We start from the raw sequence: 16,596 nt of genomic DNA, 5'->3' as shown, positions 1-16,596 counted from the left end.
AATTTGAAAAGGAAATACAATATTCCCATAAACGTATGCATGAAAGCCAAGAAGCTGCATAATAGGCATAGAAAACACAAAAATATGCAATTTACATATATTACACACTAATAATCTCTGTCCTGACATTATATTTAAAGAGCTCTGGCTGAGATGGAGTGCTTGCAGTTTGGTTGCTTTTTCATAAAATACAAACAAGGACCCTCCTGGATATCAGTTCCCCAAGACATTAATCACTGTCTCATTCCTGCAAAAGTCAAGCCTTTGTAAGTCTGGAAGAGAGAAGTTCTCTCACCACAACCAGCTAATAACGACTAAACCAGACAAACATGGAGCATCATCAGTCATCTTGAGATCTGCAGATCTTGCCTTGATGTCAGGAAGCGCTGAATGTTAACAAGGTGGTACTTCAGCAAGAGCACCACCATGTTATTTCCCAATAAACTACCAGCCCCGCCGGACAGGTATGTTACAGAGCACTCAGGCTTCCCAAAACTGACCAGGATTTGCAATCTTCTCTAAGTCCATGGCTAACATCGTAAAAATAAAATTACAGCACTGTAGCCATTTCCACTTGTCCTCTGCCCTTTACCCAATGCTTGCCTTAACCAAAGTATTTGTCCATCATACCCAAGAACAAAGTTAGAAAGGAAACATCCCGCACCGAAAAAAGCAACCCCAGGGGTCTCTGTGTCAGACCCTCAACTGGGGTAAACTGAACTCAAAGGGGAGACAGAGATTTAAGTCTAGTAAGAATATGATCCTGTGATTCTTCATATTAGATTTGGTTTTGTATGTTCTGAGGTTTGTTTATCAGAGGAGATTATTCAGGTGTCAGACTCTTCCCCCAACCCCCCCAGTTAATTCACCACAAATTCAGCTTTATAAACAATATATCCAGAGTGCTTGCTTGCGAGAGGGACATCGATGGGTGGAAACATTATATTAATTGCTCACACACCCAGATTTATTGTGGCCAAAAACCCACCAGCTAGTCAAACACTTTCTTTCCTCCTCATCTAAATTCTACGCATACATACAGCATCACAACGTGCCCACTCAGCAGGAAAATTCCCATTTCTCTTTCTCCAGTAAAATCCTCAGCACAGAACTGGCTATGGACTTTTTGGCTACATCTGCTTCACCCTCTCAATAAGCACCAAGACACCTATGGGGAGCAAAGAGTCCCGAAGAAGCTTGACAAGATCATCTTCTGGAGCGCACCTCAAAATTAACTAACATTTTACACACAGGAACGTAACAAATACAAGACCAACATCTTAGGCTCTTGTTTCAGGTGTAAATCACAACCGTTATTTTGCTAGTGTCCCACAGTTTGTTTCACAGAATACACCTACTTGAGGTTACATCGCTCAAGAAAAAGGATAGAAATGCTTAAATATACAAGAAGTCTAGATATGTCGTTCTATACCAAGGTCTCTAAACCAGCATTCAGGCCCCAAAACTGTTTCAGAGCAGCCACTGGTAACTCTGATGAATATTTGGGGATGGAGTTTTTGTTTGTTTTTGTGGAGCGGTGGAAAGATCTTTATCAGCCCCTCAAGTTAACCATTCTGACACCAAGAAGCTCTTCCAGATCTGATCGGCTACAAGGACTCTGCCCCATGTACATTCAGTGATAGCTGACCGACCAGCCCCCTTCTAACGCTGCTGGTAAAGAGGCAGGGTAAGGCCAGCAGCTCAAAACACAGGGGTGGGAAAAGGTTACAAAATTCTACGGAAAAGAAACAGAAGTTTCTAAGCATAAGGACAGAGCCGGGTGTAAAGAAGCACAGTAACTGATTAAAGTAGTCTAATCTGTTCTGGGATCTCCTCCTGATTATATCAAACCTCAAATCAGCAAGACTTTGGGGGAAAACCTGGCCTCACTTTTTTGTCCCGCTTTTGCCCAGACATCACAGGATTTTTTTTTACTGTTGCGCTCAACTTCTGTGTCACAGACAATAAAAGCTTTGTGAAAGGAAAAGGAAAAAGAAAAAAGAAAAAAAAGATCACATTTTCTATAGCCAGAACCAACATACATTTAAACTGACACTAACAACTACTTTGAATGGATTAACTCTGAACCCCAGAAAGATATTTGTGTCAAAATTGTGGAAGCCTTGCACACTATGAATCTGGTCATCTTAAAAAAAAAAAAAAAAAATGAAGCAACTAATATAACGTCATGGCTTTTGTTGGGGACTGCATTTAGAAATCAGAATTCTTCAGAACAAAATCCATTCACGTCTTCTTGGAAGTATATCCGTTTGTTTTTCTGTTGGTATTTTTTTATCCTGAGGTTTCAAGCCATAAAGTTTTGTACCCCACTCTATGCTACAGGAATCTGTGAAACTTAATTACATTTACTGTTACAAAAAAGGGTTTATGAACTTTTGCCTTTGGGCAAAAATGTTTATTTGATTGCCTTTGTTATTCATTCTTTTCAACTCCAGTGCCTTTGAACTTTTCAGCTGCACAGAGTTATCACCGTTGCACAGGAACCAGGAACTGTACTCTCGAGATGCAAACCACAAGTCGAAGAAAACGAAGGAGGCAAAGATATACGAGTCGTTATTTTGGCCACCCTTTGTGCCATTAAAATCTCATTTTCTGCCTATTAGAATGCCCTCTCCCTGCTTAGGCAGTGGTGATAGTCAGTGATTAGTGTGTAATTGAGTATAATTGTCTTTTCACTTTTCATTTGTGTCATTCTGAGCTTCTCTCTGTTTTTCTAACCACTGAGAGGAAGAAAGGGTAGAAAGAAGATAAAGCTGTTAAAACTCTCACTCTCAGTCCTGAAAAGATTGCCGATTGTAATTATAGATTGCATCCTCTTTGTGACTTCCCAGAATTTAGTGGACATCTCTCTCCCAGCACCTGGGCAAAGCTCACACTAATAAAATAAACCATCATCTATTTAAGCTTTGACTAATAACGTCAACTTCTGACAGATGCCAGATGTAGGAAAATTTAACCAACCTTTTGACACTCGATTATCAAGGCAATTTATTAACATGATCTCCTAAAAAGAGCTCATGCAAATTAGAAAAACAATTATGGCGTGCATGCATTTATATATTGCCAAATAACAGTAATGCTCCCGATTTATGTATTTCTAACTCGATTATAGCTCCTCTCAGTGTGCACCGTTCAGCCCTTGGAACTCTCCCGGTAGAACTTGCCTGCAGTTTTCCTGGATCAGCTGGAGAACCTCCACGAGGTTATCTTCAAGAGATATTTTATTCACAGGAAAGCTACGAGATCAGAGTTCCTGAACTTTTCATACCTAGCCACGGAGCTTCAGGAAAATAGGAGTGCATTACAAACGCCTGACAACTGAATGTAAACACGAAGCCTGCATGATTACATTATAAATCACTCAAAATTAAATATAAGCTATGAGCCTTGATTCAGCCAGTAGGAGGAAAAAAATAAAAAAAAAATAAAAAAGAAGGAAACCAGCAAACTGAAATCATGTGGCTTGTATAAAGAATACATTATGGTTTAAATTTGGCAATTCATTATACAGTGGCCTGAGGGAATAGACTCTTTGGTTCTGGTATACAGCAAATCCTCTGTCTGAAAACACAGGACTGACCTGAGGTGAAAGGCCATTGCCAATGGCAGGGTTCATGGGATTCGAGGGCCCGGACGGAGGCACAAAGCTGTCTGTATAGCTGGAAAACCCGTGTCGGCTGCTGGGCAGGCAGTAGGCAGAGCCGCTCTCCGGGTTCGAGGGGAGGCTGCTTTGGTGCACGGTGCTCGGGGGAAGCGGCTGAGGTCTATGGACTGTACCGCTCGGATCAGACACGGCTAGGAGCAAAAGAAACATGTTGATACGTTTTCCTCCGTTTTTCTGGCATAATAAGTTCATTATGTGAGGCTCAACCCGACATAATTCCATCAGGACCCGCATCTAAGTACTGGTTAAACAGAAAGGTAAGTCTTTAATATTACTAGATACTAACTGGGCCAGCTAAACTACATAACAATTCTACCAAATCATAGTTATAAAATACATTGTAAAAATCCTAACAGACACATGCAGTTTTCAAACAACTCTTAGTGGGCATATACTGTTTGGAGTCAATAAAGCAAAACAAAAAAAAGGGGGTGTGGGGGAAGCTTTATATCCTTAGTGGGCTGGAAACAGTCTTTCTCCTCCAGGTCACAGCACAGAAATTTTGCTATGGTTACAGTGAAAGCAGTAATGATTGGGAAAAGTCTTGAGCTTTGCAAAATTCCCTTGAAGAGAACACGGCCTGGCAAAAACATCCACCCATGGTAAGGGTCCAGATCTCAAGGAGGGGGCACGGAGAGCATGGTAATTGTTGTTTTTTTTTTTTTTTTTAATAAAATCTCACCTGTAAGTGTTTTTTTTTTCTTTAACAGAAAAATCTAGCGTAGCCAAGATTTAAAGCTCCATTTTCCCCCCAAACCATCAAAGCAACAGCCCTCTGACACTACATTTGAGCACAAAATGCCCCTAGAATGGATCAACACAGGAGACCCCCAGGAACACCATTTTGACCAAGTACCTGTTTGCTACTGTACCTTGCGGTATGGAGGTGGGCTGATAGGACGGCTCGGAGAGCTGGTAGGTCGGCAGCGTCGGCATGGCGCTGGGTGGAAACCCTCCCGGGATCAGGTGGTTGAAAGCCATCAGTTGATTAGCTCCTGCCTGTTTCCTCCATCGAGCTCGACGGTTACTAAACCAGACCTACAAATGTTTTAATTAGGTACATTTGATTTTCGTACGTTTCATATAGGTGCATCAGCAATAAGGGCATCGTATTTAAAATGCATTCAGTGTCTGAGAAGAGAGACATAAGTGATCCATACTGGGCACATCCGCGATCAGCTCAGAGCTCCTAGGAGTCCTTGGCAGACTCTTCCATGGTTTAACAGACAAAACACAGGAACTCCCAAACCCTACTCTCCTCTCAAATACAGCCTCTCCTGAGAAACAAGGTGATTAATGCTTTCAAGCTTTAGTGCTTTTAATAGCTATCTGTCATGACCCTTATTGTGCCAAATTTAAGGAGAGAAGGAAAGCATCTCTCCATTTGATCTAAGTGCTGGCCAAAGCTCTTTGGTCCAAATTGTACTGTCTCCATGTTTAACTTGGTGAGAAGGTAGTGGTATCCATTAATATGCACTGTTGGAAGGTACTTGTATTTAGGGCATTATATTGCCCTTATTATCAGCACATGGCTATTTTGAAATCTGGTCTCAGGAAGGGTACCAAGCAGCTAGGTTTTGGAGCAGTGGGACAGTTTAAATTTTCCACCAACAAGTGATTTCTTCGCACCATTCTCAGTTCATGTGTCAAGTTTGCCATGTCCTGGATGGCTCCTATTGCCTCCAAGGAAAGAAGAGGGAAGGCTTCACAAATACACACACGATCTGAGTTGCAGTCCATCACAAGTTTACACAATCACTAATGCAGCAAATCTGAAGGGCAACCGGCCTCAGCTGGGTGCTTGGACCTGGCGTGCATCAGCACTGCCCTGCCTCTGATTTAGAGCAATTTCTAGATCATGGTGTTCAGACTTTCTCCACAATGCAGAAAAGTTGTTTGAGGCTACCTGTATGTTTTGTAAAGAAGCCAATGGATTATTACTTATGATTGTACACTCTGAAGCAACTGCCACAACTGTGCATACTACCAATTAGATAAGACCTTATCTTACTGTTAGCACCTCCCAAGGTACGCCTGCAGAGCCTCGGCAGGCTAGCCTGAAAGCCACGTGTGGACCCTTGTGAAGGCAAGGGTTAGGTCTCAGATCTGCCACCCTGGCGATAAGCAGCCCACACTGGCTTATGAATCAGTCAGCCAAACAGAGACAGGGTTTCTAGGTGTAGCATCATTTGCAACAAGAAAGGGGAAGGAAAAGTATTACAGCCCATACGTGGCTCTTAGGTAAGAGATGGACCCACATATTGGACTACGCTCTCAGCTTCTCCTAGTGCTTGCTGTGATGACCTGTGTCATCACCTGCGTGAGATGCAAGACTTGAGATGAGCAATAGCTGAGGATAAGTCTAGATTCAGCCATTATTTTTTCACTCTCTCTCATCCTCTGGCCATCTATGTCCTGTTCACCTCTCTCCTTGCCCTTTGCTTCCTTTACTGACACTTCAGCCTCTGGATTTCTCATTTACTCCCCACAGGCCCCTTCCACCTGCTCAGCCCCCAGTGCCCACCACAGGCTCGTGCTCCAGCAGCAGTATCTTTTGAAGAAGACCAAAGAGAAAGAGAAAAGGGCAAGACCCTCAGAAGGGGAGAAAGGGCTGGTTAAGGAGCCAGAGAATCGTTTAGGGCTTAGGAAGAATAACGGAGGTCAGAGAGGGAGCAGAGAACAGCGTTTGCATGTTGTAATTAGCCTACCCAGGTCATTAACTGTTGCTTCTCCACAATGCTCTTCCTTCTTCAGGTCAACAGGGTTATCTGGCAATCTTAAAATGCCTCAGGAACACTACCTGCACAGCAGCATTTACCACTGCCTTAGTGACTGGATTTCACAGAGGAAAATGAGGTAATGAGACTTTTCTTCCTTTTTTCTTCTATACCTAGATTTCTGTTAAAATGAGCCAGATCCCAAACTTTATTCAGCAGCACTGACTGATTTGCATTAATGCCAAATTTATGCTTTACATATTTACATTTAGTACATTTTGCTTACACGTAACTCATTTCGCAGATTAATATTTTTCTAGAACTACGGATGTGTGTGAAACATCACCGAAAGAGATGCACTCAGGGCAGCAGTGAGTTCACAGTGCAACGCAGCCCTGCAAATGGACGTATTTACGCAGAGCTCTGTGGCCACATGGGGTCCCATTTAATCAAATGGGACTCTGCAGGGGTGCCAGGACGCTCCTCGTCTTGCAGCAACACAGCTGGTTGATTGGGACACACTAAATTGGGGCTATTTGACTGGGGGCAGCCCCGGGATGCTAGCTGCAGACCCGCGTGGCACCAGCTCGCCTGGAGGTTTGCACTTGCGCCCCAGCCTTGCCACTGCCTTTCTGTCCCTGCAGGGGCCTGATCCACATATCTCATGTTTTTCCTCTAATTTTAATGGGCTTTGGATCTGCCTTGACAAAAACATCAAAAGGATTTATCATAAACATGACCACAGCGGTGGCCCCAACTCTCACCATCACGTTTTTACAAATCAACACACTGAAGTTCTGAATCTCCAGTTCCGGATATTTTAATATCACAGCTTTTATTACCTATCAACAGCCTTGCCCTTCTCATACGGCAACCTGTGCTTAAAATGAGATGGATCTAATCCAGAACCATAAAGGCTAGAGATTTGGTTTGCAACTGTGTTCAGCTCCCATTTTATTCCAGGTAACTGCCGATCTCCGTGGGCGTTGTGTGTGACGGAACGCAAGGAGAGAAAGGAATAAAATGAAATGGGACAGTTAAAAAGTTCCAAATAGGTTCTGGAAAGCCAGGAGAAGCTAACTCAAAGCTACACATTTTATTTAAAGTTCACATCCTTCATATGTTTCTAAGTTAACTGAAATAATTTTTTTTTAAAAAAAGTTTTTCCCTTAGACTATGTTCAGTTACCTCAACTTATTCTGAGCAACTCAGGAAAAAAAAATATGTATCATGAAGAATTCATGTGCATCGTCACCACCAAAAAAAGAAATTATGAATAACTTTGCCAATACCAAGCCAAGACATAAAAATAAACCTAATCACGACAAACTAAAGTGTATGCTTAGAAATACCTTGTGAACACCTCAGGAAATGTCTTCTTTTGTTTGTTCACTTCTGGCACAGTTTAAACACAACATCCTCTTACATTCAGTTAAGGATTAAACCTCTTCTAAATTTCAACTTCCATCAGAATGACAATATGCTCATATTATGAAATGCCTTTTTGAATATAGCAGGTTCCCCATAGTATGCTTCCTTTCTTCCACAACCTCACCTCTTAGAGCAAGTTAATCACCACCTAAAGGCACAGATGCTCAGAGTAGAATGTAACCATTGCTAAAAATCACAAATGTCATACTGCGAGACCAAAACCTGCCATGCTGTAGTTGGAGTAACAGAAAGCTAACTCTAAACCATGCATGTCCCACTTCATCAGGTTTATTTTGCGCACTGCCTTCACCAGCAACAGCATGGCTCTCAGTGGAAGGCAGATCTACTCTGGATGGTACTTGAAATAATTATTACCACGCTGAATTCCTTGTGGAAGCAAAAGCAATGAATAAATAAGCTACTGCACTTTAGAGGCTCAAAATACAACATTCTTGCACAAACAGTGCTGTGTCAGAAGTATAATCTGCTTGTATTAGTGTAACATTCATAAACTCTAAATCACTGTGCTTGGTGCTAGGCAAACACATACACGGACAGAGTAAATAGAGCTTGTTTAAGTAGCCCAAGCATTCAAAAGTGATGCTCGTGCAAGAAGCCACAGCACATTTATTTTAGTGGGACTTTGGCTGGCTAGTTTCTACGTCACTTGCAAGGATGGAACTTAGCTGATTTGGAAAAAAAAATTAACCACCATGTCTGGCCAAAATTGACATCTCTGAAGGGCTCAAAGACAGAGCTAAAGAGGATGAAATTAAGAGCAGAAGGTAACAAAAAGAGTTTTAAGGGAAGTATTGGAGACTGCAGTTTTCCAAGCATCTAGATCTGGGCTGACCAGAAATCAGTCAGCAATATAATATAAAAAGATAACTTGCATTGCTAGAGAATGGATTAGATGACTTCATAGGTTTCTTCCATCTCTATTTACTAATATTTAGATCTTTCTTTTTGTCATCGTTTTTCTTTTAAGTAGTTTGCAGCTGATCATGCCAACATCTTATTTGGCTGATCTCAATGGGATATTCTTTAAAAGATGCATGTATTCACTTGGGAACACAGAGGTCTAATTAGCCTTGACATTTCAACAGCCCAATCATAAACACAGTGTGCTCTATGTGCTTTTAAGGGAAAAAAGATCTCTGAACCATCAGGGTGAAACATTTGAGATGTGAATTTTGCAGGAAACCAGAGGATATTTTGTGTTAAATGCAGTCCTGACGATTGCAAGCACGAGTGCCAAAAACATACAAAGTCAAAGGGCTGATGTATTGTTAGTGACACTTCTCGTTCCAGCCAAAGTTTTTTTTTTCCTGTTGCCTCATGGTATTTTTCAGGGTAACTGTCCCCTATGCCCTCAACTCCCTGTCCTGCCCCGACTCGCAAATTTGCACGTCCAAAATTACGCCTCACCCCCTGGAAGCAGCCCCCAGTGGAGGCAGCAGCAGAGGAGGACTTTGAAGGTGCCCCAGGAGCAAGGTTTACCACGCGTGCACAGAGGGGACGTCCCGTGCCATAGGCAGGCCCACTTCCTCCGAAGTCCTCCAGCTGTGCCACTACCTCAAGCCAGAGCAGCCTGCCCCGTGGGCAGGCAGGAGGGCCTGTCAGGAGGCTGCCAGGAGCAACATGTCTTATGGTGACGGGACATCACGTTGGTTGTGATAGACAGAGTTATCGATGTGGTGGAAACCAGAACGTTTTAATTTAAAAAATATCCCAAAACTAGGCTGCATCAAAGGGAATGAGGTCTCCCAGCCAACTCCCAGTGCAATTCAATTTAGCATTCTCAAATCCCATAGTTTCCTTTGAAAAGACTTTGAATCAGCCCTGCACAATCATTTCTAAAACACTGCAGCTGAAGACTCCTGCAAAGTGTTGAGTAATATGTTGAAGTATGTGTTTATAAATGAAAGTATCACTCATTTGAGCAGGGACCAGAAAAAGAATCCAAATAACACCCTTTCTTTTCCTTTATGTTTAAAATGTCTTCTTGAGCCTGCATATGCTTGTAGTTGGCTAATTTACCCATATGAATTCCTCCTCCATTCCAGGGAAAAAAAAAATCTGCAATTAGAGGGTTATCTTCTAAAAGAAAGAAAATGCTGTCTGCATTCTTAATCCTATACATGATGCAAGAGGGATGGCCTCTAAAAGAGGCACCATAAATTTTCCATAAACCACATCAGGAATGACTATAAAGATCTGCTGAAAAGTCTTCAGTGTTTCTGAATCTGTCCCACATTCTTTCATCCCATCTCCCACAAGGACTGTGCAGTTTGGAGTATAAGCTCAAACCATTTCAGAGGAACTGAGCGCAAATAAAAGACTTTTTTGGCACGGGTCCTCCTTCCCCCATGATTTCCCGGCAAATGCTTACCACCAGGCTCTGTTTGCTACTGAGAAGAGACTTAAAACAGAGACTGGGCTTACAAGTTTTCAAACCTCACTAAGCAGCTAAAGAGTTGTCCTTTCTTCTCTCACCTCTTCCCTCTATCTTCTATTGCAGACAATCCCTTCCCCTCAGTACACCAGAGGGGAACAAAGAAAAAAAAATATGCAAGCCCAGCACACATGGGAAGATTTTTTTCGTTTTTCCTCTAAGTACTCAAGATTTCTGAGCTTAGAGGACTTCTATTTGCAGCTGAGCTGATTATTGACTTAATCGACCTACATACAATAACTGAGGTTGTAATAAGCTTTTTGCAAAAAGTTTACAAACTTATTGCAAGTTTGACATGGGAACATTCAACTCCATCCTAGTAGCCTCAAGAGAGAGATCCTCCTGAATTTTCAGACAGGCTCTTCTATTAAACAATGTTTTTCTTTTGGAAGTTTTCATGCAAAACAACGTAAACGTAGGATTCGGCAGAGAAGAGCCTTTTCAGAATGGCACGTACTCATGTTTTTGAGTTCTTTACTTTCTTCTACTTGTTCACCGCCATTCACAGACTAAAACAGTCCCTTCGACACACAGACATGGGTCTGACTGGCCAACCCATCAGCTGAGGTGGACTCCTGGGCCTCCGCCAGCTACAGAGCAAACCTCAACCTGTCTCCCCTCGCCGCATGCAGGCCAGGGCCAACGGCTGCTCCTCCAGCTCATCCTTGCAATAACGCCAAGTGTAGAACCTGCATAAATCTCCAGCTCATCATTTAAAAAATCCTTCGCCAAAAGACTGAATTAAACACTTTCCACCATCAATCTGAATCATGCTCCTGACTGCTGCCAAAGTTTGCCCAGTTCATCCAGGTCTAAAAATAAACTTGATGTGGGAATCATAAGGTGGCCAGAAGAAATGTTACCCCCATCATTCCTTATGTACTATTTGTTACAGAAACCATAACCGCACATCTCTGAAGCTCAGAAAAAGCCTTTGATCTTTATCTACAGTGGGGAAATTTTCACTTCTGGAATTAGCCTTCGGATTGATTCCGTAAAAATAGGCCAGAGACCTTAAGGGCCTACACTGCAACTTGATGAAGCTTTTAATGAGTTTTTAAACTGGACCAGTGAGGCATCGCATTTTTCTGATTTTTACTCACAATATGTGAAGCCTTAACATCACATTTGCAGGATTTGACATTTTTCTTTTTTAGCGTCATCCTAGATCTTGGGGACTCTAAGTTTTCAAATTGCATCTGACAAATGCTCCACACCGAAGACCTTTCCCTGCTGGGAGGCTCCAAAGTGCACAAAAGAGCTGGGGCACCCTTGGACGAGGTAGCAGAAGACACTGCCTTACTGCCTCCAAATGCCATCTAAACTAAAACACGGGGGAAGAAAGCAACAGCCCTTAAGCACAAGGGTACTGCAGGAGAAATTGCAGGGAGCCTTAGAGCTCCTTATTATACCTAGTGCTTAAGTACTTGTGATAATTATAGTTACACGTCTTGTGATTCTTGCAACGTGGAGTTTGCTTCAACAACATTTCTTCTCCCCAAAGCCTTTCCTGTCTTTGGGATTAAGTGCACAAATAACATCCACAGTGTAGTGTCTGTTTTCGGTTGTTTGTAGCTTCCAAAAAATTCCCCTTAGGGGCTGAAATGTTCCAAGTTTGATCTCAGCCCAGAGCTGGCATTTTTTCTTCCCCACTCCAACCAACCAACCAGCTTAGAAACATGCATTTGGTCACTCTTCAACAGTGGGAAAGTGAGAAAATAAATGTTTTGGAGGTTTAAGAATCTCCCTTTCATGGGGAAGCAAGGACCGCCCTAGGGAATGGAGGGGAAGTGGAAGCACAGGGGTGGCGGGGAAGGAAAAACAGAACTCGAAACGCGAGCACTATACATGGGGAGCAAGAACAGCAAGGCTGATCTGGTTCTACTCAAATAAACAATTCCCCAGTACAATATAACAACTCTAAGAAATTGGTCCTTGCAGCTAACCCCATCAGAAAAAGCTCAGGAGAAGAGGAGAATTTCAGGACTCGCGCAGACTTGGGCTGCAAAACTGGCTCTTTTACAGGACGCTTGAGCAGCAAGCAGTCAAAGAGAGCTTTGTGTACGTTTTCACTTAAAATTTGGTATCTCTGATCTCTGTCATACTGTTTCCAAAAAAGGACAATGAGTAAAAAGCTCAAATGCTACATCAGTATGGCTAGCCAGCCCCCTCTGCCTCAAGTCTCTCAGGGTTATTTTCTTTCCACAAGTCTTCTTTTATTTCATGCCCATCATAGGTGGCTATTTTAAGGGGCTATAGAGAGGTGCTGAATGCTGATAAGGCAAATCCTGTATCCCTTAATCCGCTGATAAATCACTTTGCCTGGCTTCAAGAGTACCAGACAGATGGAGTACCCAAGGAAACTAGCCACAGGCTGGCTTCCCACTTCAACTCCAGCTCATCTTTAATCCAGAAAGGTTTTGCTCTGGTATTTTAATCACTGATTGACTGGGAACTTTCTTCCATGCTGGGTTAGGTAAAATATCCATATGTCAGAGGAACCGGGGAATTTGCGAGGCTGTAGATCATAGGAGTGGTGTGAGACAAGGTGCATCTCAAGGGAACCAGGGAAGCCATAAGGAATGTAAAAAGTCACAGGGTTAAAGCCACATTAAGACAGCTGTTATGTTAATGAGAGCTCTGCTTCTCTTCTAGCTGTGGGTCATTGATTTAGAAAAACATGAACAAGGACTTTTTCGTTCTGTCATATCTTTCCACTGAAGCCAAAGTAGCCTAAAAACATCTATCCAAGATCCTGTTTGCCTTACTAATAACTTTCTACATAAGATCTATCTTCATTATGCTTGTGCAAGGCTGATTCTCAGGGCTTGATTTCTGTACAGCTGTTCTGTAAGCATTTCACTTACTAAATACATTAAGAACAGATTCATGCGGCACTAAGTTTGCCTTCCAGACAAATTCATCCATACATTTGATCTTCTTTCCTGGTCATAACAGAACACTTACAAGAAGTGTGACATGAAGTCTTCTACAAAAACATTTAGCAGGTAAAACCATTTAGCAGGAAAGTCTGGGTCCATCAGAACAGATGCCCAAGAGCACAGCGATGCTGCAATAGGTGTGCTTGCCTAACAGGTCAGAGTGATACTTGGGATTGCTTGTTCCAGTTTGCAGTGTCTGGATGCCTCAGGTTGAGCTTCAAAGGGTTCAAAACATCAAAATAGTTTCACCAAAGCCGTCAAATACACTTGTATCCCTGATTAGATCACAAGCTCATTCTGCACGTCACTTAACCACACTTACTTACAGACACTTGCAACGCAGACTACTTTAAACTGGACATGTCCCCCCTCTAAATTGCTCTTGGACATCAATCAGTGACCAGAGCAACTGAGTAGCACAGCCCTCCTGCATTCTGCCTGCGGTGTTAGACATTGCACAGGCCACGCTTCAGTGCTGTGAAATGGGACAAGTCTTGGTCAGAACCTGAACTTCTGGGTGCAGTTTGTTCTAAAATTATTTGGCCATTATTTGCCCATTTTTTGGAAGTCTGAAACTCCAGATTCATGGCTCTTTTTTTTTTTTTTTTTTTTTTAATCAACTCCATGATTTACTCCTCCAGCACTTTAAGTTGTTTCATACAATTCAGATCTACCTGAAATTGTGAAGACCTAATAATTTTGGGGGGGGGGATTATTCTGTTCCAAATTAAACTGACAGTGGGGATAAAAAAAAGATATTATGAAATTTAAGTCTAGTCAACTTCAAAAGTTAAACTAAAAGTAAACCGTGGATACTGCACCAGTTACCCTGTTATCTTGCACGGCTCTATAGACACACTGTCCTTTTTAAAATGTTTTTCTCTCCTCTATTAATGCCTAAAAGACCCCAAAAACAACAGATGAAACCAATTAAATAGCTATAAACTGCCACAACAGCTTAACTGATTATATGCACAGTGCTGTCAAATGCACAAAATAAACAAACTGGGATAGTAGACCTTTTTGTCTAAACTCTCAGTATTATATTTATGGTAGGTATGGAACAATTACTGAGGAAAACACAAAACTCTTTTCGAAGCAGTTGCTGTTTTAAAAAGTTGAAAAACCACTGTCCATATACAGATGTAGAAGCCCCTGAGATTGTTAACTACGTAGCTTCCCATTTTCTTCTTCCCCAGAGCACAACCATGGAAGAGCACAAAAGGACCTATGCAGCAATGGAAAAGGAAACTCCCTTCGCCAGGCAGCTTTAAATACGCACCTGAACTCGCGCCTCCGTGAGTTTGGCTCTCTGCGCGAGTTCCTCACGGGTATAAATGTCCGGGTAGTGAGTCCGCTCAAAAGCCCTCTCCAGCTCCTCCAGCTGCTCGGCCGTGAAGGTGGTCCTGCTGCGGCGCTGCTTCCGCTTCAACGGCAAGTCTGGTTCGGAGTCAATGTCGGAGCCTTCCTCGGACTGGGGGGCTGAGGCTCGAGAGAGAAAAATGAGAGTGAAAAAGTTAACTTTAGTTGACCAAAACCAAAAGATTTGATCAATTGGCAATATTTTCCTATATGAACCAAAACTGAGTTGATAAACTTCAAAAAAAAAAAAAAAAAAGTGAGGAACAAATCAGAGAGTTAAATGTTACATGGTGTGAGTTTCCTCAACCAAGTGAAGAATTATCAAAAGTTCAGGTGTAAATTCAGCACCTTTCCCTGACCCAAGGATACTTAAGGAACATCAGAAATCTTTCTGAACACATCAGCTATTCAGGCTGCAGGGGGAGGCTTTTTTCTTCAACTCCTCCAACAGCTTGCAAGTATTTGAAAAAGGTGAGCAGTACTGCCTAGTGCCAACGATCAGACAAGCAGTCCAGGCTTGGTCCTTCCCCTCGACTGGTGAGCAAATACACTGTATCTGTGTGACAAATATTTGCATGTTGTAAACGATAAATTCTCATTCCATAGATACATGTGCATGAGACCTTTTCTCTGTAGATACACCACTAAAACTTCATTGCTGAAATAGCTATGGAAGTGATCACAAAGGAACGGGGAGCATTAGTAAAAAAATTAATTCTCATACATAATCAAATACTTTCCGTCCTGTGCATTGTTTGTCCTGCCCTGTTAATGGTATTTCCACGGTCACGTTAGCCTATCTCAGTACATTTAAACTTCTCTGCTCTTTTGCAACTTACCTGCCGGCCTGAGGCGCACCTAGCATAACCTTAGGACAGTCCAGACGAGTGCTAAAATTCACAAAAATGAGACGTGTTGCACAGAGAAGCCCTGCAAGAATAGCTAAGAGCTATCATTTGTTTGACTTGACTCTTCCAGTTCCTCAGGCGAGTGGATTCCAGCATAGGTGACACCAAGAACTGAAATACACTGGCTGCATCGCTCCCTTCTCCGGAGATTTCATCCTTATCCCTCTTTACCTCGGGCTTCCCACCACGGACCATGGCCAGCCATAGATGTACATGCTCAGCCTCCAGGGTCCACAAGGCACAAGCCAGGATGGGGATAACACGGTGTAGAGCATAAAACGGCCGTGCTGTGCTGGAGCAAAGGCCCGGCTCCCCAGCAGACACCCGCAGCCTGGCAGCTCTTGCAGTCGGCAGTTTGAAGAGAAATTGCAACCGAAATTCCTGGTGGGTTTTGTCCGTCACTGCACTTCACACATGAGGATAAACCGTATCCAGCAAACGGCACACACGACCAGCCTGCATTCCTCCGAGCGCCTGCAAGGGAAGCCACCTAAAGAGGGCAGACGCTCCCCAGCCATACCGCAACTGCTCCTGCTGCGGAAACGCAAGCACTGCTTCTGCCACTTCAATAACTCAAAATTAATTATTGGAATAGACACCAATTTAAAATAATCTTCTCAACGTGAATCATTTGAATGTGACCAAGAACACAAAGCCAGAACAGAAATCACTGTTTCTCGAGCTCCAGCTGCTTTACATTTTCAATTTCGTTCAAGCTGTTTGAACTAATAAATACACCTAATCTATTTATTTGGTCTTACAGCATGAGAAAGACAAAGTGCTCTTTCAGACAACTCAACTGAAGAGTTTATGAATTTCTGGATACAAAAAAGAACAATTATTGCTAGCCCAGAGGCTCTTACATGAAAGCTATCTTCATTGTCCAGACGCCATAAACATTTCAGATCCAGTATACACAGAATATCAGGAAAAGCTCCCACAGAGTTCAACATCAATGCACCGTGAAAAACATCCACTTCTTGGGGTCTGCAACTTGCGGGGCAGTTTTGCCCTGCGTAGGGGCTGGGAGTATTAAGCCCTTCGGGTTCTCGAGAACATTATCCCCGAGAACAAAGAGCGATCGGCACAAACGTCC

The 16,596-nt window shown here is 42.7% G+C and overlaps 1 protein-coding gene across 2 annotated transcripts in view; it reads right to left on the bottom strand.

Moving 5' to 3' along the window:
- PAX3 (paired box 3) overlaps window positions 1-16,596 on the bottom strand; it is a 75,948-nt gene that overhangs the window by 12,165 nt on the left and 47,187 nt on the right. For both annotated transcript variants that reach the window (XM_064516928.1, XM_064516929.1), the window contains exons 5-7: window positions 14,513-14,718; window positions 4,558-4,723; window positions 3,602-3,816 (exon numbers count right to left, since the gene is read on the bottom strand). In XM_064516928.1, coding sequence (XP_064372998.1) covers window positions 3,602-3,816; window positions 4,558-4,723; window positions 14,513-14,718 — 587 coding nt within the window. The remainder of the gene's footprint in view (window positions 1-3,601; window positions 3,817-4,557; window positions 4,724-14,512; window positions 14,719-16,596) is intronic.

Source organism: Dromaius novaehollandiae, chromosome 9 (genome assembly GCF_036370855.1).
Source record: "Dromaius novaehollandiae isolate bDroNov1 chromosome 9, bDroNov1.hap1, whole genome shotgun sequence".
In the NCBI taxonomy this organism is placed as follows: Eukaryota; Metazoa; Chordata; class Aves; order Casuariiformes; family Dromaiidae; genus Dromaius; species Dromaius novaehollandiae.
This window is presented reverse-complemented; position numbering and strand designations above follow the sequence as displayed.